The following is a 25,289-nucleotide window of genomic DNA, read 5'->3' as shown; positions in this document are numbered from 1 at the left end:
TCACTTTAATAGTGATTAAACTGGAATTAGGCTGCAACATTACCAGTCAGCAGATAATCTCCAGTACAAAGAACACACGCTTCCAAAAGTTTCTCCCACCAAGTACGCTGGTCTTCTGGCAACACACACTCACTCAGCGGCGGGCAGACACACGCAGGCCTCCGCAGAAATAGCGTCAGCCCTGTCGTCCAGAGGGAAGGTGGCAGGCCTGTGTTTGGAAGCAACAGGGGCAGATGCGCTGCTTGGTGGCCTGAGGGGACGGCCGAGTGTTCAAGCTTCAATGGGGCTCTTCATCAGCCTCCTCTGATGTCTCAAAGCCTCATGACCCACAGCGCATGCACGCAAAGCTTGTACACATAAGCAGAGCCCATCTAGCAAGAAAAATAAAGACGTATTGATATCTACAAAGTAATCTATGTTGGTGCCATCTGTGCAGGGTTATGTGGATGCTGCACATCCATACACCAAATTATTTTCTCCCCGTCTACCAAATTTATTTTCAATCTATTTTCTCTCTTCCCTCCCTCACACACATCCATACAGTACGCACACCTCATTTTGTTACCAACGTTCCAATTCTTACAGAAAACACAAAGGAAAGAAAAAAAAGTCCTGGGAGTAGAAAAGCAAAACACAATAACCTGGATAAAAGTGCTGACATTTGAAGATGAGTCTGGCATTCACACGGACCGCTGGGCTGCAGCTGAAAGGGGAAAAGGTGACAGAGAAAAAAGGCAGCAAGACTCAGACAGACGGGAACGTCTACCCTTGATATTTCTGTTTGAAGCTCTATATTTAAGATGAACCCAAATCATCTAAAACTACCAACAATTAGTTAAAAGGGTGTCATTTATCATGAAACAAGGATATAATCTCTATATTCGATTTTAATGCGGCATGTTTTCCCTGTTTAAAGGCTGCACTTGAGTAAATTATGCAAGATGCAAGATGTACATGTGCACTCATGTGGGAAAGGATGCTATAAATACCAGGCTGGGACTATAGGATGTGGAGGGGAAAAGGCTCAACAGTGATTCAAATAAACCGCATATTAAATAATGTACATGACAGTCCTAGAGCAATGCTGACCCACACAACAATGGTTATTCAAACTATAAAACTGATGGTTATTTACCAAATTTACCCAGAATTACAAATATAATCTTGCCATATTTGGTCATATTTGCCAGTACTACTTTTTTTTGCCAGTCTACTAAATAAGGGGTCCATAAAGCATCAACTAAGGTCATAATACCCACACAAAATTCCCAAATATGACAACCAATTGAGAATAGTGCCCAAGTACTGGCTCTGTGTCTTCACTTCAACCACTCCTTCCTCTGACTCTCATGAAGCGACGGCCGCCCCCTCAAAGAGACTACAGTGGTGGTCCATGTTCACCATCACCACCCTTAGTTAAGCATCCACCCCACATCCAGAAGCATTACACTGACCAGGACCTGAGAGCAGCGCTTTGCATGTGTGTGCAGAGAGAACGACAAACAGAGAGAGAGAGAGAGAGCGAGAGGGGTTGTGTGTTTGTGGTAACTTCACAGGTTATTATGCAGGATGATGCCACGCTCTGGCATCCCTCAAGCTTTGATCATTATGTAAAGCTGTTGTCCTCGGTGCCACCGCGAATACATCACAGCCCGCCAAGTTGCCTCCTGCGGAAACAACGCACGTTCAAACTCCTTAAAAGGACAAATAGGCAGAACGTTTGATCTAATCCCACCTTCACACGTCATTGCTCCAGGAAGGGGCAGAAGCAGAAAGTTGGGCACATGTGAAGTAAGCACAACACAGCCTGAAGAAACAGGTGTATACAGACTATCTCAGTGCTGAGGGAGGTTTTAATTTACTCCCGACATGTTCACAATACGGCGTTCAAAAAGGAGACCTTAAACTTTCTGTTTACTGTATTCAAGATGTAAGTGGCATGGTGGAGGTCTCCAGTTAAAAAAAATGTTGTATTAATCCTTAAATCTGACAATAAGTGGTACAGTTTTGGGGGGATTATGTTCAATTAATGAGAAATAAATGAAAGCTCTTCGCCAAAGCTTTCTGCACAAGGTCATGCATGTAAATAGTACTGCCTTAAAAATGGTGAACTATAAAGATCTCTCTTGTCAACAGCTGTTAAGATTTCAAAACTGCCGTCACCTTTCTCAGATTGGGAAATATGAGTGCCAATATAGGCCTCTTTAGGGGGTCTGTGCTACAGTTTAATAGCAACCCTATTAGCCCCTGATGCTCTAAGGGCAATTATGAGCTTAGGATGGGGAACCCCAGCTAACAGGGCCTAGCAACCACTTTTAATTTTCATCCACACATTTTAATCCCAAAGCCACTCTGAACTTGAAAACGAGCCATCTGTTCCTGCCCTTACCTGGCCTACATTAGCCCGGACACACACACACAAACTAGAGCGGCTGTGCTGCCAGCGAATGGATATCTGACACAGTCATCATCACTATCGCACTCTGGAGCCATAAATGTACAGCAGAAAGAAATGCTGTCACGGGGAAAATAAAGACATAACGGCATTAGAGCTAAGGCTGGTCAGGATGCTGCTTAGATGAGCATGTGTGCGCGCTATTCCATTCCCCAGCACCCCCCCCCCCCCCCCCCCCACACACACACACACACACACACACACACACAACAAATTCCACTCGTTTAGGCAGAAATTATTACAATTTGAGAGCATATTTGCAACGAGGAATGGGTGCGATGCCCACCCAATTCAATACCAAGGACAGCGGTCGACGCACGGAGAGCCTGACAGCCATGACAACACATGCACTTCAAAATGACAGATTTATTTTCTGCACGGATGCATCGTGAGCGGCGACACAAACCTGCCCTGGATGACACTGCTGTTTCAGCGCCAGACGTTAGAGCTGCGCACGTACGCGCAGAAACACAAACTAAAACCCTCTGACAGGCATTTCGCCTTCCCGGAGCGCGTTTCTGCCTCCTCCTGCAACAAGAGACAGCAGCCACATATTTGTAAACCCTCCCGCCCCCCGAATCGCGTCGTCCCCGTGTGTTTATCGGGAGAAAAACGCCCCCCGCCTACCTGCGCGTCTCTGCCGAAGAGCTCACATGTCCCGCCGATTCTTTTGCTCCGTTCTTGTGGATACTAGTGTTCCGGTGGTCACCGTTATGTGTACGCCAGCGCCATGTTATTATCACGGAGGAGGACTGTGCGCTCCTGTGCGCTACATCCGGGCTGTTAGGGAGAGCGAATGAGCGCAGTTGGTGCTGGCGGAGAGGGCGGAGTGCGCTCTGGGTAATGTGGAGCACCTGTGCACCAAGGCAAGGACGAGTTCCAGCCCTCACTAAAGCGGCACCTGTTAGAATCCTCATTTGTTGATCATAATAAATATATATTTTTTCCGAAAACACGCAAATACACAAGTGTATTGGATGATTGGAGCAACACTACCCTTTGCTCCTGCTCATGCAGGTGTGTAAAATAGCTTTTCCTGCTTGGTGGACTTTGCTAAAACAAATATGGTGTTGCTGAACATTACAGGAAAGAAAAAAAATGGAATTGCTCCACAGCGCTTTGTCATTCTTTTGGGGATGAAATGATCTGTCTGAATAATTCCCAACCTGGGGCCTGTGGGACCCATATCCTAATGCTTTACAGCATTAACTTGTCATTTTGGGGGCGCTTCTGAGGAGTATTTTAGGCTTGTAAGATTTTCTCAAGCTAAGCTAGACACAGGCTGCAGCCCTTGAGCACCGGGTACACACGCAGTCTGACAGCCTCTGCCAGACAGTGTCATATCCCTGAGTTAACTTCCAGCTCTTCCACTGGCATTCATTTTGCAGCGCAGTGTTGTTTTCGTACTGCAATAAGCAACTGTGCGAAGGTACGAGCCACTTTCCCCCACTGTGACAGCTAAGTCCACCCATCAGTCTATAACTGAAGGAGGGAACAAGAGATCTTTATTTTCATTATGTTATCAAGGCCTTGTTCTGTGCTGATTTTGTTTGATTTTTATATATATTTAAAGTACCTTTCCCAAAACCAAGCATTCAAGGCCTGGTATTAAGCTGAGATGCATGTATGTGTGTGACATAAATCTCTGTGTTACTCAGCGTTACGTAGGTGTAGGAACCTACTGTGCACATACAGGATTTTCCTCCACTCCGACATTTTTTCCTTGCTTCAGTAACCTCTTGGCTTGTACTGACACTGTCTCCTAGTGTAGCCCGTGTAAATACGAACACTGTCTTCCATACAGCCGCAGTATCACGTTGGTTTTGTAAAGTTTATTGCAGGATCCCATTTTTTGGGAAAACTGACTGCGGTTCTGTAATACTTTAACACTGCCACCTAGTGGTGAGTTATGAGAGAACATGGATTGAGGGGAATTTCAGCTGTTGCAGGTTGCGTCTCAAATATGAATCACAGTAGTTATGTGTGAATGTTGCACTCTGTTGGGATTTAAAATTGATCCCATAGTGATTCCGAAACAGTTTTAAATTTAACATCAGCAAAAATACACACATGCCTTTAAAACCCTGAAAAGTATTATGTTGTCCCCATGGCAACTGTATCATTATCTTCCACTGCATGATCTAATTAGTTTCCTTTTTTAAACATCTTAATAACACGCAGGTTTTCTATCTCATTTAGAACCACATTTGATGACATTATAGTGCTCAGATTATTCATCTGATATGGGGATTATCAATTACAGATGTCTCTTTTATGTTCTTCTTGGCCTCTGTACGTCTTTATTAAGAAATAAGTAGTGGAGAGAGATGTAGGGAGGATGAAGTTTACGAGTGTTGGAACGAGGCCCAGAGTTTACCAGAGGCTTTGGAAAACCCTGCAACGCTCCTGCCAGGCCTCTGTCTTCTGCCCAACAGCAGCACACCTCATAGTGCCTCCTTTTTCTTCAACTCCCTCATTGGTTCAAAGCACAGGAGGCATCATTACTGCCTCTCCCATCAGACGACATATGTCACAACAACAGGGTCCACACCCACTGGGAAAGGCTGTGATTGACTCCTTGATTTCTGCCTGTTGTACGTCTAGGCTCTTGTATTTTTGATGTTTTTACGTCAGAATATGGGGCTGATTGCAGGGAGGAACATGTGTTGTCATTTCCAGCTCTTGATAAGCCTGGATTGTTTTGGGGCAGGACATCTCCTCTAACAAGATGCAACACAAATAATTGAATTGTGCTGGGAACCACAAAACCCGACACGTGGCCTGGTTTCCTCCAGCAGACTGACACAATAAACAGTTGGGCGATGACGCCTTGCTTTTTCATATATTGCCTGATTTCATCAGACTCCGAGGCCAAGTTTAACTTAATTTAGGTCAGTATCAGTGTGTAGTTATTTGGAATGGATTGTTCAGTACGTTGGAAGGTTTTATTGAAAAAAGATGCAACCATGACAAGGAAGAAACCTTAAGCTGGGCCCTCCTGCTGATGGCTGGTGGGGGAAAGGAAGGATAGAAAGAGGAAGAAAAGTCTGGATCTTCTGGATAAAGCCTTCTACAGGTCATCGATACCTTTAGAAAAAGCACATCACTACAAAGGAAAAGGAGTATATACTGTGGATTATTCTCTAAATATGTTATCAAATATAATATGTATCAGTGGTTGCATAATTGTGTTTCATACAGGTGGAATATACACAAATATACCATTGAACACCAACAGGAATGTTAGATTACATCACTACACAAAGTAAAAACTGTTGTGGAACCTCATGCTGAGAAGTACATGTGCTCGTGCATGAGTCCAGGAGCAGACATTTGCATCTGCATCACCTGTAGCTCTCGTCCCTGCATGGTGAATTTGAATCCACATTGGATTCGAGGTAAGATTACATTTTGAAAGGTAAATTGGATGAGGGCCTCTCAGATCAGGACGTGTGAACCAAATCAGCACAGTTGCTGCTTATCTGCAACTGCGCAAGGAACTTAATTTCAAACTCCATTTGCTCTCTAACAAATGCTTTGAGAGAGAGGAAAAATAACTGTTTCTGGTGGTGGTTGTCGAACTATTAAGATACTGAGATATCCTTCGTTTGAGTGTGCATAATTTAAAAAAAACATTAGGAAAAGGATTCACTCTTTTTTAAATTTATTTCTTTTGGCCCATTGGTTTCCTCTAGGTGGGTAGCTAATTAAAATAAATCCTACATATTTACCTTTCTTCCTGTAGGAATAGATTTTATGTTTACAATATGGCTACTCTGGGAAATTCAATGGGTTCTAAAATCTAAAATGGGCAATAAAACAGACCTTTGCAGGAGGGATTACAGCGTATCAATAGCGGTGAGTGATGTGTGGGCATTAGACAGATTAAAAACACTATTATTTACCCTCAGAGTGGATTGAAATGTGTGTGTCCAGTTCTACATTTTTCACGCCTTATCTCAACATTTAAGGAAGTGCATGTGCAATTTCTGGCATGTCTCAGCTCAAATGATGCCTAATCTAATGATGGTCGGAGACAGCCACACAACTGTCTGAAACTGTGTATCTTTGGAACCAATACGTTGCCCTGGAGATTTATTAGATGATGATGTTGTTCGGCTCAATTTAATCCTGACATCATCATTGCTATCAAACCAAGAATAAGCACTTTAACAAAGATCTCAGGCAGTCAGTGAGCTCTGTTAGACAATCAAACAGGGAAATGTCTTCAATCTGGGCCGTGAAGGCCAACTTTAAAGGCTATGGAGCATCTTAACCCGGGGGTGACCCCTGCAGCAACGCCTGACCCTTCAGCTGTCAGTGTTTGAGTCATCAGGATGCACAGAGTAGAGGAGTGAGTCCTCAATGAGCCTGTAATTGTGTTACTCTACGATGTCTGTGCAGATACGGCATGAATGTGAGCAGTCTCATGACTGTTAAGAGGCCGCATCAGCAAAAAAACATGTCACTGTTGTCAGGTGAAGGAGTCTGCATTTGGGTTAAGAATAATCAACATTCAACAGTTCTGATGATCTGTTTATTATAAAATGTGAGGATTTCTTTATCACGTGCTACAGTTTCATCTCATCACTTCAGATGTATTTTATCAGGCTTTTACACTCTGAAATCTGTGGAACGTGTGAAGAAACACATGAATCACACCTTAAATGCATCATGCACAATTATATTATCATTTGTTTTTATATTCTCAGTTGATATGTTTTATACTTGTGAGGGTGTGGCTGTGTTTCTGCGACTCTGAACGGGCACGTTGAGGAGTGGCCACGCCACGACAGTTTTTTGGGCTATAAAAGACGGCCTCCACAAGCTGCTGCAAGCTGACAACATCTGAACGCCCATCATTCTGCTCCGTCTGCACCGAAGGACCTAAGACAAGAAAAGGTAACTTGCAGTTTTCATTTTATTGTACATTTTTTTAAAATACTACTAATGATTTTTTTTAAGTTTTCTAAGTATCTGGTTTCTGTGCTGCTGCAGAATGATCCACAGAGATCAGTGTTAAATGTAACTTTACTGTATATATTAATATATTATCACACTTTATGTTTTTAAATAGGATTTATACTAACATGGCCAATTATTAAGCAAACTTTAGCTTAGTTGGTTTTAATCTTTAATACAGGGGGACTTAGTGTGAACTTATTTAAATCAGAAAATTGCTGGAAAAGCAGCTTCAGTATAAGCCGTGTGAATTTAAAGGTCCTAACAATAAAGATTGTTTTCTGCAGGAATTCCTCTTCTGCATGTTTGCCTGGTTCTTAATCGATGTACCATTGTCCTTTTGCATACTCTGGATGTTTTCTTGATTCAATTAGTCCATGTCCTGGAATCCAATGAGCTTTAGACACGCATGCTTTTCCTTAGGGTTTTGCACCTTTTGCAAATATTCTAAGTGAGCCCCCCTGTGGCCAAAGAAAAAACTACAACTCTCCAATCAGAATCATGTACTTGTTATGCCTCGTTAAACAATAAACGTTTATTTAAACAGTGGTTCAAGGGTAAAAATTGAGTTTAATTTATGGTTATGTCATCAAAGGTAATAAAAGTACTTTCTTTCCTAGCAGGCATGGATGTAAGTACTTCAAATTGCCAGGTTCCTACACTGGTAAGACCACGAAATACCTGCTGTCTGTAGCATATTTCATCTAAATATCAACATCATCATTTTCGCTTATGTCAAACTGCCCTGTTTGCAACTGCAAGTTGGTGTCTTCTGTTCTGTCCACCCTCTCTCTTCCCCGATACTCCATCCTGGCCCCTGACCATTCTCTTTCTCCATCTTCCCCTTCTCCTCCCCCTTCTCCTTCTTGCCCCTCTCCTCCTTCCTCTTGCCCCTCTCCTCTTCCCTCTCAGCATTCTGATGCTCTATATGGCAGCTGCCCGTCCTCTAGTTGTGCCCCACAGACTAACAGTGTTTGGACGGGCCCTTCATCTGGGTTCCCTGCATGGCCAGGACAGAACACCCAGCCTGCACTGTGTTGGCCAGGCCAGCCCAACACACCATGCTGGCCTGGTACTCAGCCTTATACCACCCCAGCCCTGGTCCCCTATTCAGCTCCAGCTCCGACACCAACCCTAGTTCCAGTTCCAGCACCAGCTCCTGCTCCTGTTGTGGCTCCCGCTCCAGCTCCAGCTCCAGCTCCAGTTCCAGTTCCAGTTCCAGTTCCAGTTCAAGCCCCAGTTCCAATTCCAGCTCCAGCTCCAGCTCCAGCTCCAGTGCAGCCCTGCCAAGCCTTCTGGCCAGGCACCCAGTGCCACCCTTCCCAGCCACCAGCTCCAGTTCAACCTCAAGCACCGGCTCAAATTGTAGCTCCAGCTCCAGTTCCAGTCCCTGCACCTCATCTTACCCCGGGCATCCATCCTAGCGTGTGGCCCACACACCCTGGTTGGCCATACAACCCAGGACAGTCAGGATGGCCTGGACAGAATCCAACCATAATGGCTCCACACTGGCTTCCACCAACTTCTGGACCACTTGTGAGTCAAACATGAAAATTTCCATTGGAGAAAAAGTAAAATCTACAATGCAGTTCAAAAATATCTTTCAATACACAATGACTTACAACTCAGCCTAATTCACTAAATTATTGTTCTGTTTGTTGTTGTTGCTATGTTCAGAGTGTGCCATATAATCTGAACCTGGCCCGTGGGGTCTATGACAAGATGATGATGACCATCTTAGGCCGTGTCAAACCCAATGCTAAAATGTAAGTCTTACCTTTTTGTCCAGCGCACAGCATAACTCTCAATTATGCTCTGATTTCTTCTCAATTGTGCACTCCACACAATAAGGCCACTGATGAAGGAGAGGCAAAAATCTCTTCCGCAGGTTCACAGTGAACTTTCTGAGAGGTAACGACATTGCCTTTCATATCAACCCCCGCTTCAATGAGGGGGGTAAACAGGTGGTGGTCCGTAACCATAAAATTGGGGAACGCTGGGGAACAGAGGAGAGAGACTTGAAGGGGCCCTTTCCCTTTGCTCTTGGGAGCCCATTTGAGGTGAGTCTAATCATGCTAATGTATGATTGTTGATGTTTCTCTGGATCAACTGTTAGCATCAGGCTAACCTTTGGAAAAGATAGAAAGTGTTGGAAAGACATGTGTGTAGTAAAGTCATAGCACTGCTGTGCTGCAGGAAGGCTTCAGGAGGTCAGATAGGAGGCCACATGTTGCTTCCCAGGCCTCTCTAAGAAGTTTCCAATCATTGTCTGTGTTGCCTAAACTAAACCATCAGTTTCTTCTTTGCGAATTTGTCCATTTCGCTCGCTCCATTATTCACGTTCACCACATTCCCCATGGCTGTGTCCTCCTCGCTGCTTCCAGATGAAGATCCTGTGCACTCAAGAGATGTTCAGGGTGGCGGTGAACAACATCCCAATGTTCGAGTTCCAGCACCGCATCAGAGAGCTCAACCGGATTGACAGAATCAATATCCTGCATGATGTCGTCCTCACTTACATCAATGTGGAGACGCTTCCCTAGGACCCCAACTATCACCCACGTGGCGTACAAATCACCACAGGCACTCTTGGGTGTAATTGCAGAAATCCAACCAATATTGGGAATTTGCACATGCTTCCATTTAAGCAATTTCCTTAAAATAAGCTTTCCAAGTATTATTTTATGATGCTTAAACAAGAGTGTGAGTGTTATTTTAGCAAGGAAATGAGTTGACCTCTTAAGTGTGTTACAACAATAACTCATCTACCATGTCATTAATTGAAATCATATTTATTGTGTTTGTTGTCAGGATTTAACAGGGTTATTAACTGAAAATGTGTAATTTTTTTGGGTGTGCAGTGTTTCTCAAATAAACCTGAGTCAGAAATCTTTTGTGGTTGTTTATTTAGATGAAAAAAACAGTGCAGCAGTGTTGACTGTGCATTAAGAAAGACAAAAGGTGCTGTAGAAAGGATGTAAGACTGACGGAATTTAAATTACGCACAATTACTCTAAAACATAGTAGAAACAGTTGGTAAAAAAAATTACAAATTACACAGAAAATCTTATCTCACACGGCCTTTAAAAATTGTTATAAAGGCCACAGAAAGTGAGCAACACTTTGACCTGGATAAAAGATGAATGTTAGCTACATGTAAACACTGCTATAAAACAACAAATGTAGCATCTTTTTAACAATAACTGACAATAATCAAAAGGAAAAAAGTATTGAAAAAATAAGGCAACTTTAGCTTTTCAGTGCAAAGACAAATCAATATTCTCTAGTCTAAAAAATAGGTTTCTAAAGATTTACAGTATGTGCAAATACCAAAAGTGTAGATCAAAGTGCTTCCGTGTGGGCTGCAGTTTTAATTTAAAAGTGATTTCTGCAGCATTTTGAAATTCATCTCCTGCAGATCCACGGTGCGATCAGGTCTTGGAGTCCAGTTTCCTCTCCACAGATTTGAGCAGCAACTCTGCATACTGCTCCAAAAGAGCCAGGGTTTTCTCCCCCTCGGCCCCCTCACCCCTGACCTCTGGCTCCACACGCAGTGAGGAGGGGTGGGGGAGAGCGTCCAGCTCAGCTCTGACTGTCAGCAGGGTCTCCGACAGGATGCTCCTCATCTCGTTTTGATCTTGGCTGGGCTGCTGCAGCACCTGGTTTAATGGAAAACATCCAAGTGAAAAACAGGAAGGCGGCTCGGCTGCATCTCAGTGTCTTTTTCTGCGTGACTGCATTTAATTTTTGAACCACTTATGTAGAAAAGAAAAGCTGTGCCGCTTCTCAAAAATATTTGGTACTATTTTTTTGTTTCCCTGTTCGTACTTTGTGATATATTTGCCTTATTTCCTTCACTTTCCCATCCTTCTCTCGTTCCCTCACACACAGAAATCACCTTAGAATAGAGTTGGAGAGTTTTCCTCACACTGTTGTTCAGCTCATTAACCACCTGCCTGCAAGTTTCCACGGTGACAGAGTGATCTGCAGAGTCAGACAGACAGGGAGAGTCGGGGGCTCAGAGACCAGCATTTCCTCAGTTATCAAGGAGAAGTGAGAAACAGAACATGTTCAGCTAAAGTCTGGAGTGCAGGCAGGAATATTGTATGTGAAGAAGGGAAGAAACAACACAAGGATGAGCTGTGAGCCTGGGAAAAATGATGCCACGTTTCCCACTCCTCAGGAAAACACTGCTGTGGGTAAAACTGCGGACTCAGGGTCAATTATGGCTTCATTTTATGACTTGAAATTGAAATGTCGCCGGCCTGTGATGTGGTTATCACCCAACGTACAGCCGGGCAGGAGCGTCCACGACAGGATGAGGTTTTTCAAATTGAATTCTCACAATTTGCACAAACCTGAGCATTCAGACAGCAGAGGATCCTCTGAGGCTACGGCTGCTGCTTCCGGCTCCCTAAAGCTGGAGGGGAAAGTCAGAAATCTGCAGTTAATGTTTAAGCTCATTTTTAGGCAAATTGACTGCCCAGTAATAACTGCAGAAAAAGTTTAGCAGCGTGGAGACTAAACATATTCACGTACCTCTCTGAAACAGAGGACCTCTTCTGCCTCACTGGCAGAAAACTTGGGAAAGAATGGTCCAAACTGAGGGACAGATGTCTGACACGAGCTGCAAACAGCAGAATATGTTCAAAGTCCTACACTAACACAGGTTTTCAATTTAGGGCTCCGGATCCATTCTTGGTTCTAAGGGTGACTGACCTCTAGTTCCTGGATTAAGCATTATTTCACATCCAGCCAAACTGGAGCGTGGCCTCCCTTCCAGACACAGGCTGCGACTCGGGCTGACAGGCTGCTTCAGAAGAGGGATGCGAGAGGGCGGAGGGTTCGGGTTAAAACCACTGGTTGATGCTGCAGGGGTGGGATATGAAGACGTCGGGGACGGGCTGGTCGAGAGAGATGACGGCGATGACAAGGACGAGCTGAGCAGGGCAGAATGGGTCTCCAGCTCCTCGCAGGACTGTCTTTTTTTGTGAGTGGAAGGGGAGTCATGCGGCGTCCTTGTCTGGAGGCCTTCTCCCACTGAGGTGGAGCGACTGCTTTTGGCCAAGGAGCTTGCAGTATGGTTCATGTAGGAGTGCTGGGTCTTCTGTCTGGGGATCTCCCAGGGCAGGGTCACCTGTGGTGACTGCGGGGACCCAGAGGAGGATGAAGAAAAGCTGAACTGTGGCTGAGAAGAGTCATGATCCAGAAAAAGATGCTGAGGCCTCCTGCATGACTCTATTGACAGGAGGCTGTCACTAGATGGCGCAGATGAGTAGGGAGCTTAAGACAAAGATACAGGAGATGAAATAAATGACTTTCTAAAATACAAAAACATCATTTCATTTTAAGACCACGTTATTTTTACCTCCGAGAAATTTGGCTGCCGTTTTATAACATGTACCCAGCAAATATATTGAATTATTTGACATGAATTTTAAAAACAAAAGCACGCAAAAACCAATGGAACATACAGTCAGAGGACAGATTAATGGCAGAGTGGGATTTCTGCAAGGATGTGGATCTGTCCAGCTGCAGCACAGATTTGGATGGGGGGTTGGAGAGCCTCCACAGGTGGGACCCTGAAGTCTGCTTCTTCTTCAGGGGTCGAAGTGTAAAACTGCAGTCTTGCTGTGGATTATCAGACCTGTTGAGACACATTAAAACCAGAATATTTTAAAATTGAATACTCTGTCAGTCTTTTATAATGTAATCATGGAAAAGAAGAACTTTGAGTTACAATAAAGTTCCTCAAAGCTATGTAACTGGCACTTATATCACATTAAGCATGGCACTACATTTACTGTAATTTTACTTAAATAAGGATTATGTGTTAGTCTAGGGAGACAGAAATTCTGATGTAATTAAATGTGCATAATTATTTTAGATGAAAGTTGAGTTTCTCTCTGCTTTTGTTTACTCCTATTTATTATTAATGTACAAGGATCTGTGGCAATGTAAAACAGTGTAAAAATGTCTTGTACCCTTGTGAGCCTCCAGGAAGTCCTGTCTGTCAAACTCTATTCCTGCCATGTGTGTTTATTAATGTTTAATAACCTGTTTTTAGAATTCAAATAGAATAACGTTGGGGCTTTTTGATCTTTGGCATTCATGATTCATTTATCCAAGTGTGCCAAAGTGGCAGAAATGAAAAATAAACCACATTTGCAGTCTTGTCTTTTTACCTTGTTCCCTCGCTTCTGCCAGATGAGACAGGGGTCTTATCTTGGGTGCTGTTTACCACCGAGGGTCGTCCTTTTGACACAGGAGGCTTAACGGAGTGGCAGTCTTGATCTTTTCCATGTATTTTGGCAGGAGGATTCATGCCCCTTCATAGAGAAAAGTCATTAAGCAGTGAGGGGAGAAGAGGAATGAAATGCACGATGCACAAACTCATTTGCTACTTGACCTTGAAAGGCAATGATTTAATCATTTGTTGTTGCAAAAGAGATATTTAACCTGAGCCAAGAATGAAAATCAATACAGATGTTTTTATCATCAGATTTCCTGCATTTATGCATCTGTAATCTAAGAGTATATTTGTTAATCTTGTGCACACAAAATTGATATTTTAAACTGACTAGTTAGCTTGACCATGATGTTGTATTGGTGGTGTAACAGTAAGAGTTCATAAAAACCTGATGCTCATGCTGGTGTGATGTGGTCAACACTACCTGTTATTGTGTCCTCTGGCCAGAAAACGTGACGACATGCTCGGCCTCATGGCATTCTGCTCTGCTGTGGACGGATACCCAACATTGGAAAATATGCATAAAGGCAATAACAGGAACCTTTCAACATTTTAGAGAACATAAATTTGACACTTATCTACTGATCCATACTGACCCAAAACGCCCAAATATCCCTTTAATGTTAGTGTTTGGCGTCTCATACCTGTGCTGCAGCTCTGGGTCAACGTCTCAAAGTTCTGCTTGAGGAAATCTTCCTGGCCATGCTCAGCAGCTCCAGTCACCTTCAACAGAGCCTCGTCCACGCTCGTCATGGCTCCCTGTAGCACCTGTTCCACCCTGTCTTCTTCAGAGCTGTCCAGGCTCATGGAGTCCGAGTCTCTGGAGTCTGAAAAGGCAAAAAGGCACAAGAGAAGGTTACAGATAAACCCCGAAAGGAAACACCAATAAAACTGGTACATCCAACAAAAAAGAGGCCAAAACACTTTCATCAGCTGACAATTTTTATCAAGTTGGAGACTGAAATGGTTCGGGCTTCAGTGTGCTCAAGACCTGTGTCAGCAGGTTCTACACTGCGGCGATAATGGCTTTCAATTACATTTAAGCTTATTATGTACACACAATGAAGACATTTTTAACTACACAAAGAAATACAGAACATTAAAATATAAGGCGGCTGTGTGTTTTATACTCTAGCTATTCAAATGGACGTTTCTATTCAAGCCCGCTCGCTATTACGTTGTCTGCTCCACTGAAACCCACATGGTGAATTATTAAAGTCGATTCAGGGCAGTCGTTTTTTTTGTTGGGAAATAAAATGGTAAAAACCTCAAGCAACAGAAAATAGACCATTGAGAAATGTTAAACTGGTTCCATGTCCGTCACATTGATCCCGATAATGGATGTCTCGCTGATTTGATTCACACTATTTTAAAAGTGCAAACTGTTTCTTCAAAGCTTGAAAAGTTCAGCTCAATAGGTAAATTGAGGCTTTTCCATCTACAAAAAGACATTTCGCTGTATTTTTAGTCACATAGTTTAAGTCTATTTTTAATATTTTCCATGTGAGGACTGTTATTATTTTACAGAACAAATATATGGTGTTTAGTGGCTTTTGAATAAGGAGTATGGAGCTCACCATCCAGGTTACAATCGGGGCTGGACCCCCCGCTGTCATAGCTCACATAACAAGCGCTGTCCGGGCTGTGGCTCTCCTGGCTGTCACTGCGCCTGTCCCTCCATTGCATCCTGCGGTCCTGCCCCTCCTCCACCTGACCGCTGATGTTTGACAGCAGTGAGTGAGAGGTGGAAAACCACAAGCAACAATAGACAGAGACAAACATCCTCAGCAGTTTTGTTCCCTGTCAGTGTTGCTGTGAGCCCTGAGTAGGGATGTACGGTACCTGCCCCGGAGACTTGCATCTTCCTGGTTCTCCTCTGGGTAAGAGGCGGCTCCATCGGGATCCCGGATGACCTTGGAGGAGTGCAAGGACAACCAGGGCTGATGTCTCTTGGCTCTGTTGCCCAGCTGCAGGAAATGATGGGCGTCAGCACAGCATACAAACGCCACCCTCTTCCCTCCACCTCGGCTCCATACATACCTGGCTGGGCGTGCTCTGTCTCTCTTTTTCATTAGAGGAGCCGTTTTTCTTGTGAGCAAATGTCTCCAGCTGCCTCAGATCCAACATGGACTTGACCATCACCTCCAGGGAGCCCATGCGCCGAGACCAACGCCTCCGAGGTCGTTTAGAGGGGTCAGAGGTGACGTGGCAGGCGCCATGCTTAAACAGGGAGCGGACAGGATGTCAATGAAAACAATCGCAGGAGCTGGACTTGATCGTTCCCATGGCATTTTCCATCCAAGAAATCAAATCTGTAATGAAGCTGATTGAATTCTATAACTCCCACTCGCACGCTGTGTGTTTCAGAATGAATTTCACGCAGCTTTTTATATCACTTTCAAGACCCAGCAGGAGAGCATTTCCACTCTGGTATAGCCCAGAGGATTTAATCTCATGTGTGAAGCCATGCAGTGTTTCTAAAACCACTTCAGTTCCTTCTCAAGTGATCTAATGGAGGCAGCCTTTAAGCATTTACTCAAGCATTAATCAAATGTCCAACACATTAATACTACTGCATATTGTTAAGATTAATGCATTGTACCGTGCGCTTGTACTGTGTTCAAAATTCAACTTAACTGAGCCTGAGATAAATTGTTTGTGCTGTTGTGATCAGACATAAGCACCGACCTTTGCCAGCTCCCAGTCCTGCCCTTCATCCGAGCCACCTGTTGTACGGAAGAGCATAGTAATCAGAAGCTTTACAATGAAATGAAATATCGTTCGTTTGATGGCTGAATTGGTTCTATTAAAGCTGCACTCTGCAGAGAGGGAAAGGTCAGGACCACACTTTTCCAGCACAAATGGTTACATCACAGGAATAACACGAGCTCAGAGATTGTCCTTTCACAGTTTATACTGAGTTTATACCTGTGTCCTCCTCTCCCTGGCTGCTGTCAGAGGACGTGTTGGTCGTAATGTCCTCTGAGTTGTTGCAGCCTTCGCTCTCTGCCCCGTCCTCATCCTCGTGCTCGTGGTCGCTGTCGGAGGAAAGGCCACTCAGAATGGGGGCGGCGGACTGCTCGTGCCTGCGGCGACAGCCGGACGAAATGATGAAGATTCTGGTGTTGTCTCACGAAAAGGTTTGTGGGCGAGCGCACAGACGCCATTACCTGAGACCAGAGGTGGCGCCGGGTGGCGAATCGGGCCTTTGTTGGAGCTGCCAGAGTCTTTCTCTCATACTGATCGTCAGCTCTGGAGCGAGTCGCCACACAAAGATACAGCTGATGGATAAAAGCATTCGGGCATTAAAAATTCAGCATTTCATTTCAGCTTGACTGTTGAGGAAAATGTCTGCAAACACATTTGGCTGCTCATTTCCTCCGACAGCCCAGAGTAAAGACGGTTTTAATTCGGAGACTGACTTGATCCACAGTAGCAGTTACTTTAGAGCAAAAATTCACATTTGGACATCTGGAGTTTGCAATCGTTCTGCAGATCATTCTTTTATTCATTCAAGGAGTTTAAAACTATATCTTGCGATGCATATATAACATTTTAGTTTGTGTTTCCTGCATTTATTATTTGGGAGTTGCATTTTGCACTGTAGAAGCGGTACATTCTCCAGTCTATTTTTATTCCCTACCTGTCCCCAGATGCCGAAATCAAGTACTTGCAGTCGTTGGTGAACTTCATCCCGGTAACAATCTCTGCAGGACAAGACATTTTCTTAAATCTGTGTGACAGTAGATGATTTACCAATAAACATGCATGTTACCAGAGTGTCCAAACATTGTGGCCACACATTCCCCACTGTTGAACTCAAAGATGCTGATGTTTTTGTCAGAGCAGCTGGTGGCCACGTATTGACCGGATGGATCGAGCTGTACCTGTGAGGACAAAAGAGTGAAGAAAGAGTCAACACACTGTGCAAATATAGAGATGGAGCGTGGGTTGTGCCCAGAAATGTTACTCTGATCAGGCTTCCATCCTCGCTTAGAGATCCCTTGTAGAGTTTCTTCTGTTTGCCGCTATTGATGTTAAAAATCCTGTGTACAGAGGGGAACCTGATGACCTCAAAATCCCAAACAATAATATCTGGGGTAGATTATTTTTAAAAGAATAAAAAACACACACCTGATGCAGCGGTCCTGGCAGCCAACAGCAGCGTACTTGCAGGTGGGGTCTACACCCATGTCGTAGAGGCTGGTCTTCCTGACCATATGGTGAGAGCGTCTAAACTCAGTGCCTCTGTCAGTCTGGTTCCCCACAGACAAATGATAACAAAGAGGATAAATGGACAGATGAGAAAACGGTGCAGCTCTGTGTATTGATTGTCATTAACGTGTGTATGTACATGTACAAGGCAGGATGCAATTATTGATATTAAAAAGCTGCAGCGACTTTTTTGCACCAGCGTTAATGAAATAGAATCACTTAAATGTAACAACACTATTCCTAAAGTGTGAGTGGCATCCAATTACAACACAAAGGTTTATTCAAATCCTGTCAAAACACTGAAACAAGGCCGAAGAGAAGATGCCCCTTTAACTTTTATACAGCTCGAAGGTTTGTCACAAGATGTTTCTATAATAAATGTCTGAATGCAGTGGATTAACAGGCCATTGTTTATTGTGCTCCACAATGCTGCTGTGGCCTGAATTGAGTTTTTACCTAACTGACTTATGCAACTCTGACAGAATAGAAAACTGTCCCAGTAACCCAGAAGCAAATCCGGAGGAAAAGCAGCAGCAGTGACGTCTCCGTGGTCCCTTTTAGTTATATGAGTTGCAGGCCAGTGCACTTTTTGTGCTGCGGAGTTGTACTTACACGCAAAAACCAAACAGATTAAGGTGTGATTTGAATTCTTAATGGAAAGCAACTTCAGAGATTGGGTAAAATGAAAGTGTTGTAGGTTAGCAATATGTTCTGCTGGTTACATAAAATATTCTGCACTGCTAAAATATTAAACAATAAGCCCGGAGAAGGTATTTTATGGTGCTTTTAAAAAAGGAGCATGGCAGTAGCAACCGTTAGCGTTAGCATGCCTTATCACGGGGACTAAAAATAGGGAAATATCCTGTTCAATTGTGAGCTGTTTATATCCCAAAACACCGTGTTTAACAGTTTAAGGTCGATTTGGACGTGTCTGACCTTGTGGGCCGTACGGAAATAGATGCTCTTGTCCGCTCCACAGCTGATCATCCTCACACTGTTTTCACAGGCTGGAGAAGAGAGTTGATTAGCCAATCATTCTTGGATTATTCGACTCTTTCGTTAGTTGGTAAAACTTGCAAATCAGAAACTTTGCTATTTTCTTGACAAACGAGGTTTAACCCAAGACTGCACGCATTTTACTCTTTCTACAGAAAAGGAATGAACCAATTAGACAATCAGAGGAGAGGAGGGCCTTAAACAGAGCTCCACCTGAATACATATGTGGAGCGGTCATTGATTATTTAAACAAGCAGCGCTGCAAGTGAATTAGAAGGAGGGACTGAAGGGAGATGAAAGCTCGGATTATGAAAAGATTAACTGTCAGATCTTAACAGACTCTCAAGTGGCTCACCAGCGAAGCGGACGGCTGTTATGGATGAGGAGTGCTCGTCGAGAGTCTGCACTAAACTGTAGTCATTGTCGGCATCCAAGACGTGGATCAGACGGTCCCGGCTTGCTGTTGCCAGCAGCTTGAGACCTATAAGCAGCCAGACGTATTCGTCATGTATCATATGGACACCCAGCCAGACACATTCATCGCTGACACACTCACCAGTTCCTGGTTTACTGTATTCCAGACACAGAATCTCAGCATTATGGGCTTCTACTTTCAGAACCTCCTCCATGCTGCTCAGAGAATGAATTCTGCAGGAAAGAAATTGATGCGTTTTAAAGGTCAGAGGTCACTTCCGCCTGCCACCGCACTCAAGTTCAACCTTCTTGTATTACCTCAGCATCCCATTACGGTCTCCAGACGCCAGGTGTTTGCCATCTGGACTTAAGCAGATGGTTCTGATGCCCGTCCTGGTTTCTGCCGTCTGTCCATCACCTGGTTTGTCTGTATTTACGTTCGCTGTGCAATCTGGATCCAGCAAGGCAGTAGCATTTCCACTGACATAGATTACATTCTGAAGATCCTGTAGGGCAGCGATTGATGAAGAAATCCTTTTTCTGAGAAACTCTGGCACCTGAATGCATCTTTAATGCTGAACTCACAGTGCTCAGGATGTTCTGAGAACGTGTCGACTCATCCATGTGCCACAGTCTGATGGTGTTATCAGCAGAACAGCTGAGGAACACGCCGGATGACGAACCACTACCCACTTTATCAGGAAGATCTGGAAACATCTGAGAGCGAAGAGTGGATGTGTTCAGGTAATATTATTTAAATTACACTTATTAATCTCTAGCACTCATAGTTTACCTCAAGGTCCCACACACAGGAAGCATGGAAGAGGGCAGAGTGCACCTTCCCCACCCGATTAACATCTTTCACGTCCCACACGTACAGACTGTGGTCATTATAAACACAGCTGAGCCAGTGGCTGGCAGGGTCAAAGGTCACCGCAATGGCATCTGGGTAACGAGCGTCCATCTTGGTGGAAAAAAGGTGGCTGATGGGAAAGAGATTGGGGACTTTTTTTTAAAAGAAATTCAGCTTTACAACAAATAAAATGGCAACACTGTCAGAAGAACGCTACTCTACTGGAAGAAGGAACTGGGGTAAGCGGTCCCCAGACATCATTTAATTAAAATTAGGAAGGTTTCTATGGAAAAAGGTCGCAACTTGAGGCAGCAGACTCCTAAAATAGAGAGCATTTGATCCTTCAGTGAATCCAAGCCAGGGTAAAGACCGCGTTACACCTGTCTCACCTCGCCTCAGTGACGGCAGCGACATCTGAGCCAAGGGGGTGTGGCCTTGGCAGCGTGCAGACAAACTGCAGGTTGGCGGCCTTGAAGACGTGCACCGTTCCATCGGCGCACCCACAGAAGATGGTGTCCTCAGACAGAGACAGAGAGTGGGCCGTACCAGTCTAAAAGCGGGGCACAAATGTCACTTAGTTACTGATGGCTCATTTCATCCAATCACCGATGACTACCTATAACAATAGAGGCAACAGAATGGAACATCAACAAGTTCTTAATGGAAGGCTTCCAAAAACATCCTGTACTTGTCTGCTGCCCTGTTGCTAATCCTTCGCTGATCCTCAGACAGAAGGCAGAGGCACAACCTGAACACCTTCATCTGTCTGTACACTAAAACCATCCCAGCTGGGAGGTAACCACAGATGCATGGTACACGGTCCTTTAATGTCTCTACAGTTTAGCTCCCTGTGCTTCAACATTCTGCAGGACACATCTACAGTGAGGAAAACATTTTCTCATTATCCTCTGTCTCCCTGCAAATACAACAGGATGAGGTTCCTCTTTTGAATTACCACTTTGATGAAATGGACTGGGTAAGTATTGATCTGTATTATCATAAACAAGTTGTAAATTCATCCATCCCTTCATTCATCTGCAAAATACGGCCCACAGTGGGTGGCGCAGCCACCTCCAGAGGAAGGAATCCAGGACAGATCTCACACCATTCACTAAATGGGCAATTTATAGTCTCCATCATTGTCAATATTTGAAAAGAACCATTTTGTCTAGGTACATGAAACACCAGGGAAAAATGGTGGAAAGGTAAATATTGCCCTCACCCGTAGATCCACCCACTTCTCAAGCATTCTCTTGCTGTTTAATTCACACAGGAGTCCAGAGGAGCTGATGCAGAAGGTGGAGTCAGATGTAGAACCCCGTCCACAGGCTACATCGCAAAAGAAGTTGTTCCTCAGTTCTCCTAGCAGCCCTGACCTGCCAAGCAAAGGGACCGGGACACTGGCCTAGAAAGATGAGATGAGATCAGCCCAACTGGGTTTATAGAAGGTTATATTCTATGTTTGTTTACCTCCTCCAAAATATGGAGGTAAACATAACTCAAAGGCTATTCTAAACAAACCAAATATACTAACCTTGCTGGCTTTGGAATGGTCCAGATACCAAAACTTGACATGCCTGTTGCCCACTGTGACAAAATAGGAGCTGTCCTCGGAAAAAGACACACTCGTCACCTTACTGGACACCTTGTTGGCAGCCACAACCACGTCTTTCTGCAGGAGAGCACAATACACATTCAGACCACAACGCTTGACAGGAAAAACTGCAAGATTAGCCTCCAAAATGTAGTGGAGCAAAATGAAGCTACCTTCCAGGCCCAAACACTGACAATCATGTCATGCTGGTTTCCCACACTGACGATGTATTTGCCGTTGGGGGAGAAGGCCACGCACGAGACTCCATATTTGTGTCTCTGGAGCTCCGCCACCTGTCTCCGTTCGGCCACGTCCCACACCCTGACTGCTGGAAGGTGGCCACTCTGATGGACAGGACAGGGGTATATGTGCAGCATAATGTGAGGCGATTGTTGAATACAAATTTTTCTCTTCTGCCGTCCTGGACATGCCCACATTATTCGCTCTCGAGGATCAAAGGTCAGGGGTATTTGTGTAATCGCTAATTCTAACAGAGCAGAGCAACCGCTTAAAGGTCACTGTAGGTCGCTGAGAGACGGCCTTGAGGACGTGGGCTGTGGCTCCACTTAAATCGCCCAGAAAAATAGAAAAGAGCCGAAACAGCCATGTTTAAAATATTAAAATCCATTCAGTCGTTAATTTAACCCTAATCCTTGATGTGTCTTTGAACCTTGCTCTATGAATGGCAGCTATGGCATCCAACTTGCACAGCAGAGTCTTTAATCAGCTTTGATTGGATGGAGCAGATTAGTATAGTAACGCTGTAAGTACAACATACGTAAGTACAGGATGCAGCGGAACAGGAGGGAGATCTGTGACTTAAGTCCTGCTGGAATGTTCTCAAAAACCATGCAGAAACATTCAGCTGCATTCCAGAAAGGACAAAAGGACAAACTATGAGTACAAAACTCATCTGTCTTTACTGTTTATGCTGGAAACTCAACAGCGCCGCTCTTCTCAGTCTGCCCGAACATGCTTTATGACACACTTTAACTATTTAATGTCATTTATTTGAACATTCAAAGTAAGTTTAATGAAAATTTCAGAAAAGAAAACACGAGGAAGCTCACCTCTCCTGTGACCAAGTATTTTCCATCAGGGGAGAAAGACAGAGCTGTGATGGACTTCCTGTTCAAGTTGAAAGAAATGCTTGATATTTAACATTTTAAAGGGGCGGATCACAGAGAAATTAACAATACATCAATAAAAATCACACACAGCATCTAAATCCAAAGATTTTACCTTTACCTAATCTCTTCAAAAGCATTGTAGGTATTACTGCTTTGATACTGTATTTGACTTTTTTTCCCCGAAAACATCATCTTTGCATCTGCTTGGGTGACATTTTCAGCTCACCTGGAAGTGATAATGTGGTTTTGTCTGTTTTTCTTCGGGTTTAGTAAGACGACCACACACCTACACAAAAAAAGAGTAAGACACTGCAAGACGTTGCATTTTGCATTACATTTACACAATTATGCACAATACTTAATGTATTTTTCATACAATTCTTATTTTCAAAAAATGAATAACTAAACTCAGTTTTGAAAACATTTTCTTCATCTCACACATGCATGCGGATCAAAAACCTCAACCTTTCTGACAACCTCTGGTGTAATGCTTGAATCACAAGTTTAATAATCTCTCTTGATCCATATTAAACATTGTGCTTTGACCTGTTAAGACATTTCGCACAAGATTAGAGCAACAAATACACTCATTCATGCATTTACCAATGCAGTAAGTCTGAAGGCTATCCCATGGTATGATTAAGCTAATGAGGGCTGCTGCTGCTGTGTGTGTGTGTGTGTGTGTGTGTGTGTGTGTGGTGGGGGGGTCACAGAAGCATGAGCATTGATTAATGTGTTTAAACAGAAACAGAAGCTTATGTGACGCTACAGCTAATTCGTGTTTTAAAAATTGATGCTGGACTGATGGCAACGTCAAGCCCTCTAAAGGTCAAGGGAAATGTCAAAGATGGGATGGTTAGGGCTCGAGATGAGGATGCAGAGATCATCGTTCTTACCCTGCAGGATAGGCCACCAACCCCGAACGTGGGTCACAGGCCAGACCGCACTTTCCTGAAGCCGTGATGCCGAGAACCTTCTCTAAAGTCACCTGGATAGACATGTGTTGTGAGAACAAGTGGCATTAAAACATATTACCATTAGGTGTAAGGTTTGTGTGATGTGATCATTCCTGGGGAAAAAATCTCTAAAATTTGATGTCGATTTGATTAAAAGGGTAAAGGATCAAGTGCAAGGTCAGACTCATAAACAGATAATGTGACAGAAGGCAGATAAAGTGTGTCAGCAGATGAAGCAGCTGTGAGGGTCATCGACTCTTCTGCAGCTCCATTTCAGGCTTGGGTTTTAATGCTAATTAACAAATAATTTTTGTAAATTAATTTTAAAGCATTTTCTTTGTGTTATCCACTGCTTATTAAAACAATTTCACGGATCAAAACAAAGCAGACTGCAGAGTATTTTTCCAGGTTTGCACAGTAATAAAACAGTTATAAATACAGGTGCACGTTATTAAATTGGCAAAATTTCAAATAGAATTTTATGACCTCCATATTAAAATATATCAACAACGTTTTTTTCTTTTCACATTTTTTATAGTGCCTCTTATGAGTAATGAGCTGATACGGTATCCTTGGCAGCACTGATAACAGTTGTGATGAGCCTTAAGTGAACTTCAGGTCTTTTTTAGAAAGCTAAACTCTATTATATATTTTGGTAAATGGCTGTATCTGCTGGGCATCGATACCTGTCTTACCTTGCTCGACAGACTTTCCCTCTTGTCCTTCCTCTGTCTGCTGGCCGGAGAACGCAGTAAGTTCCTGATCCGGCTGGTGAATCCATCTCCAGGCATGATGTTTGTCGGAACACCAGGCAGGAAGAAAAACAGAAAGATCCTTGGAGCAGCAGTTGAACCCTGTGCACACACCGCTTCTCTAATGTCGGAAGGAGCTCCTGCTGTCAGGACATGTGGGCACTAATCTTGTTTTTCTCCTCTGGAGCTTCTCTCCGGCGCTTTTGCACCGATGTCTTCACACTACCATGGAAACGCCAACAACTGTGGACTGAAGGAGCTGGAGGCTTTAATCTGAACCTGAGCCCTCATGATTGCATCACTGATTGCTTTTGTTACCGCTGTTGCTAAATGGTTTAATGGGATTACTGGGAGGGTCAAGTTGAAGGTGGATTGTTTGATTTAGTTCCTGGCTGGCCGATAAAAAAGTTATCTTGAATGCACTGTTTGTCCTGGATAATGTACTCATTTGCTTAAAGCGATCGTTTTTATTTGTTAGAGCCCAACATGATCAATCACATTCTGAGGGCCGACTAAAAAAAACAATGTGTGCAACTTGACGGGATCCTGATGTTAAATTTGACCACAATGACACAAATCCAAGTTTTATTAATAAAGGGCAACGTCATTTTGTTGTAAACTGACCACGTGATGTCCCAATACAGCACAGGCCACGCCCCGCGATGACGTCGGGTCGACGATTGAACAGCAGTTTGAAATAAAATTACATTTT

The 25,289-nt window shown here is 43.8% G+C and overlaps 3 protein-coding genes across 6 annotated transcripts in view; 1 reads left to right on the top strand and 2 right to left on the bottom strand.

Annotated features, from left to right (window-relative positions):
* The window catches only part of pak5 (p21 protein (Cdc42/Rac)-activated kinase 5), a 36,938-nt gene extending 33,551 nt beyond the window's left edge, over positions 1 to 3,387 (bottom strand). The window contains exons 1-3 of one of the 3 annotated variants that reach the window (XM_057016747.1): positions 3,083 to 3,220; positions 1,555 to 1,667; positions 642 to 703 (exon numbers count right to left, since the gene is read on the bottom strand). In XM_057016747.1, coding sequence (XP_056872727.1) covers positions 642 to 703; positions 1,555 to 1,589 — 97 coding nt within the window. In that variant the 5' untranslated portion in view covers positions 1,590 to 1,667; positions 3,083 to 3,220. Of the gene's footprint in view, positions 1 to 641; positions 704 to 1,554; positions 1,668 to 2,861; positions 2,984 to 3,082 lie in introns of all 3 variants that reach the window. The other 2 variants (XM_057016746.1, XM_057016748.1) reach the window with 2 other exon arrangements.
* Positions 3,388 to 7,243: 3,856 nt separating this feature from the next.
* On the top strand, positions 7,244 to 10,308 carry LOC130515933 (galectin-3). 2 transcript variants are annotated; one of them, XM_057016572.1, is made up of 6 exons: positions 7,244 to 7,357; positions 8,041 to 8,081; positions 8,330 to 8,953; positions 9,095 to 9,183; positions 9,306 to 9,477; positions 9,802 to 10,308. In XM_057016572.1, the coding sequence occupies exons 2-6, from the start codon at positions 8,043 to 8,045 to the stop codon at positions 9,958 to 9,960; spliced, it is 1,083 nt and encodes a 360-aa protein (XP_056872552.1). In that variant the 5' UTR covers positions 7,244 to 7,357; positions 8,041 to 8,042; the 3' UTR covers positions 9,961 to 10,308. The 2 variants fall into 2 exon arrangements, with proteins under 2 accessions (XP_056872552.1, XP_056872551.1); XM_057016571.1 differs by having other exon boundaries at positions 7,246 to 7,357; positions 8,038 to 8,081.
* Positions 10,307 to 24,858, bottom strand: LOC130515932 (mitogen-activated protein kinase-binding protein 1-like). The gene is made up of 33 exons (XM_057016570.1): positions 24,521 to 24,858; positions 23,766 to 23,857; positions 23,096 to 23,155; positions 22,810 to 22,867; positions 21,913 to 22,083; positions 21,680 to 21,817; positions 21,368 to 21,550; positions 20,535 to 20,695; positions 20,086 to 20,275; positions 19,878 to 20,009; positions 19,611 to 19,798; positions 19,435 to 19,526; positions 19,234 to 19,359; positions 18,819 to 18,889; positions 17,802 to 17,923; positions 17,638 to 17,713; positions 17,443 to 17,554; positions 17,311 to 17,374; positions 16,838 to 16,948; positions 16,596 to 16,753; positions 16,356 to 16,393; positions 15,708 to 15,887; positions 15,510 to 15,634; positions 15,245 to 15,384; positions 14,312 to 14,494; positions 14,092 to 14,155; positions 13,603 to 13,746; positions 12,892 to 13,064; positions 12,137 to 12,700; positions 11,957 to 12,044; positions 11,776 to 11,837; positions 11,316 to 11,401; positions 10,307 to 11,076 (listed from the first exon to the last, which is right to left on the bottom strand). Exons 1-33 carry the CDS (start codon positions 24,614 to 24,616, stop codon positions 10,849 to 10,851), a joined length of 4,476 nt encoding a protein of 1,491 aa, XP_056872550.1. The 5' UTR covers positions 24,617 to 24,858; the 3' UTR covers positions 10,307 to 10,848.
* Positions 24,859 to 25,289: the final 431 nt, after the last annotated feature.

The sequence above is a fragment of the Takifugu flavidus genome, chromosome 19 (assembly GCF_003711565.1).
Source record: "Takifugu flavidus isolate HTHZ2018 chromosome 19, ASM371156v2, whole genome shotgun sequence".
NCBI lineage: Eukaryota > Metazoa > Chordata > Actinopteri > Tetraodontiformes > Tetraodontidae > Takifugu > Takifugu flavidus.
Note: the sequence above shows the minus strand (reverse complement) of the source record. Positions and strands in the feature narration are given on the sequence as shown.

Bases quoted from the DNA above. Each gene is read 5' to 3' on its own strand.
- LOC130515933 (XM_057016572.1), top strand. From the start codon at position 8,043: ATGGATGTAAGTACTTCAAATTGCCAGGTTCCTACACTG. The intron at 8,954-9,094 runs GTGAGTCAAACA...TGCTATGTTCAG, and splicing joins CACCAACTTCTGGACCACTT to AGTGTGCCATATAATCTGAA. The intron at 9,184-9,305 runs GTAAGTCTTACC...TCTCTTCCGCAG, and splicing joins GTCAAACCCAATGCTAAAAT to GTTCACAGTGAACTTTCTGA.
- LOC130515932 (XM_057016570.1), bottom strand. From the start codon at position 24,616: ATGCCTGGAGATGGATTCACCAGCCGGATCAGGAACTTACTGCGTTCT. The intron at 20,696-21,367 runs GTGAGGGCAATA...CCCCGCTTTTAG, and splicing joins AGAAGTGGGTGGATCTACGG to ACTGGTACGGCCCACTCTCT. The intron at 17,924-18,818 runs GTCAGACACGTC...GTGGGGAACCAG, and splicing joins ATTTCCGTACGGCCCACAAG to ACTGACAGAGGCACTGAGTT.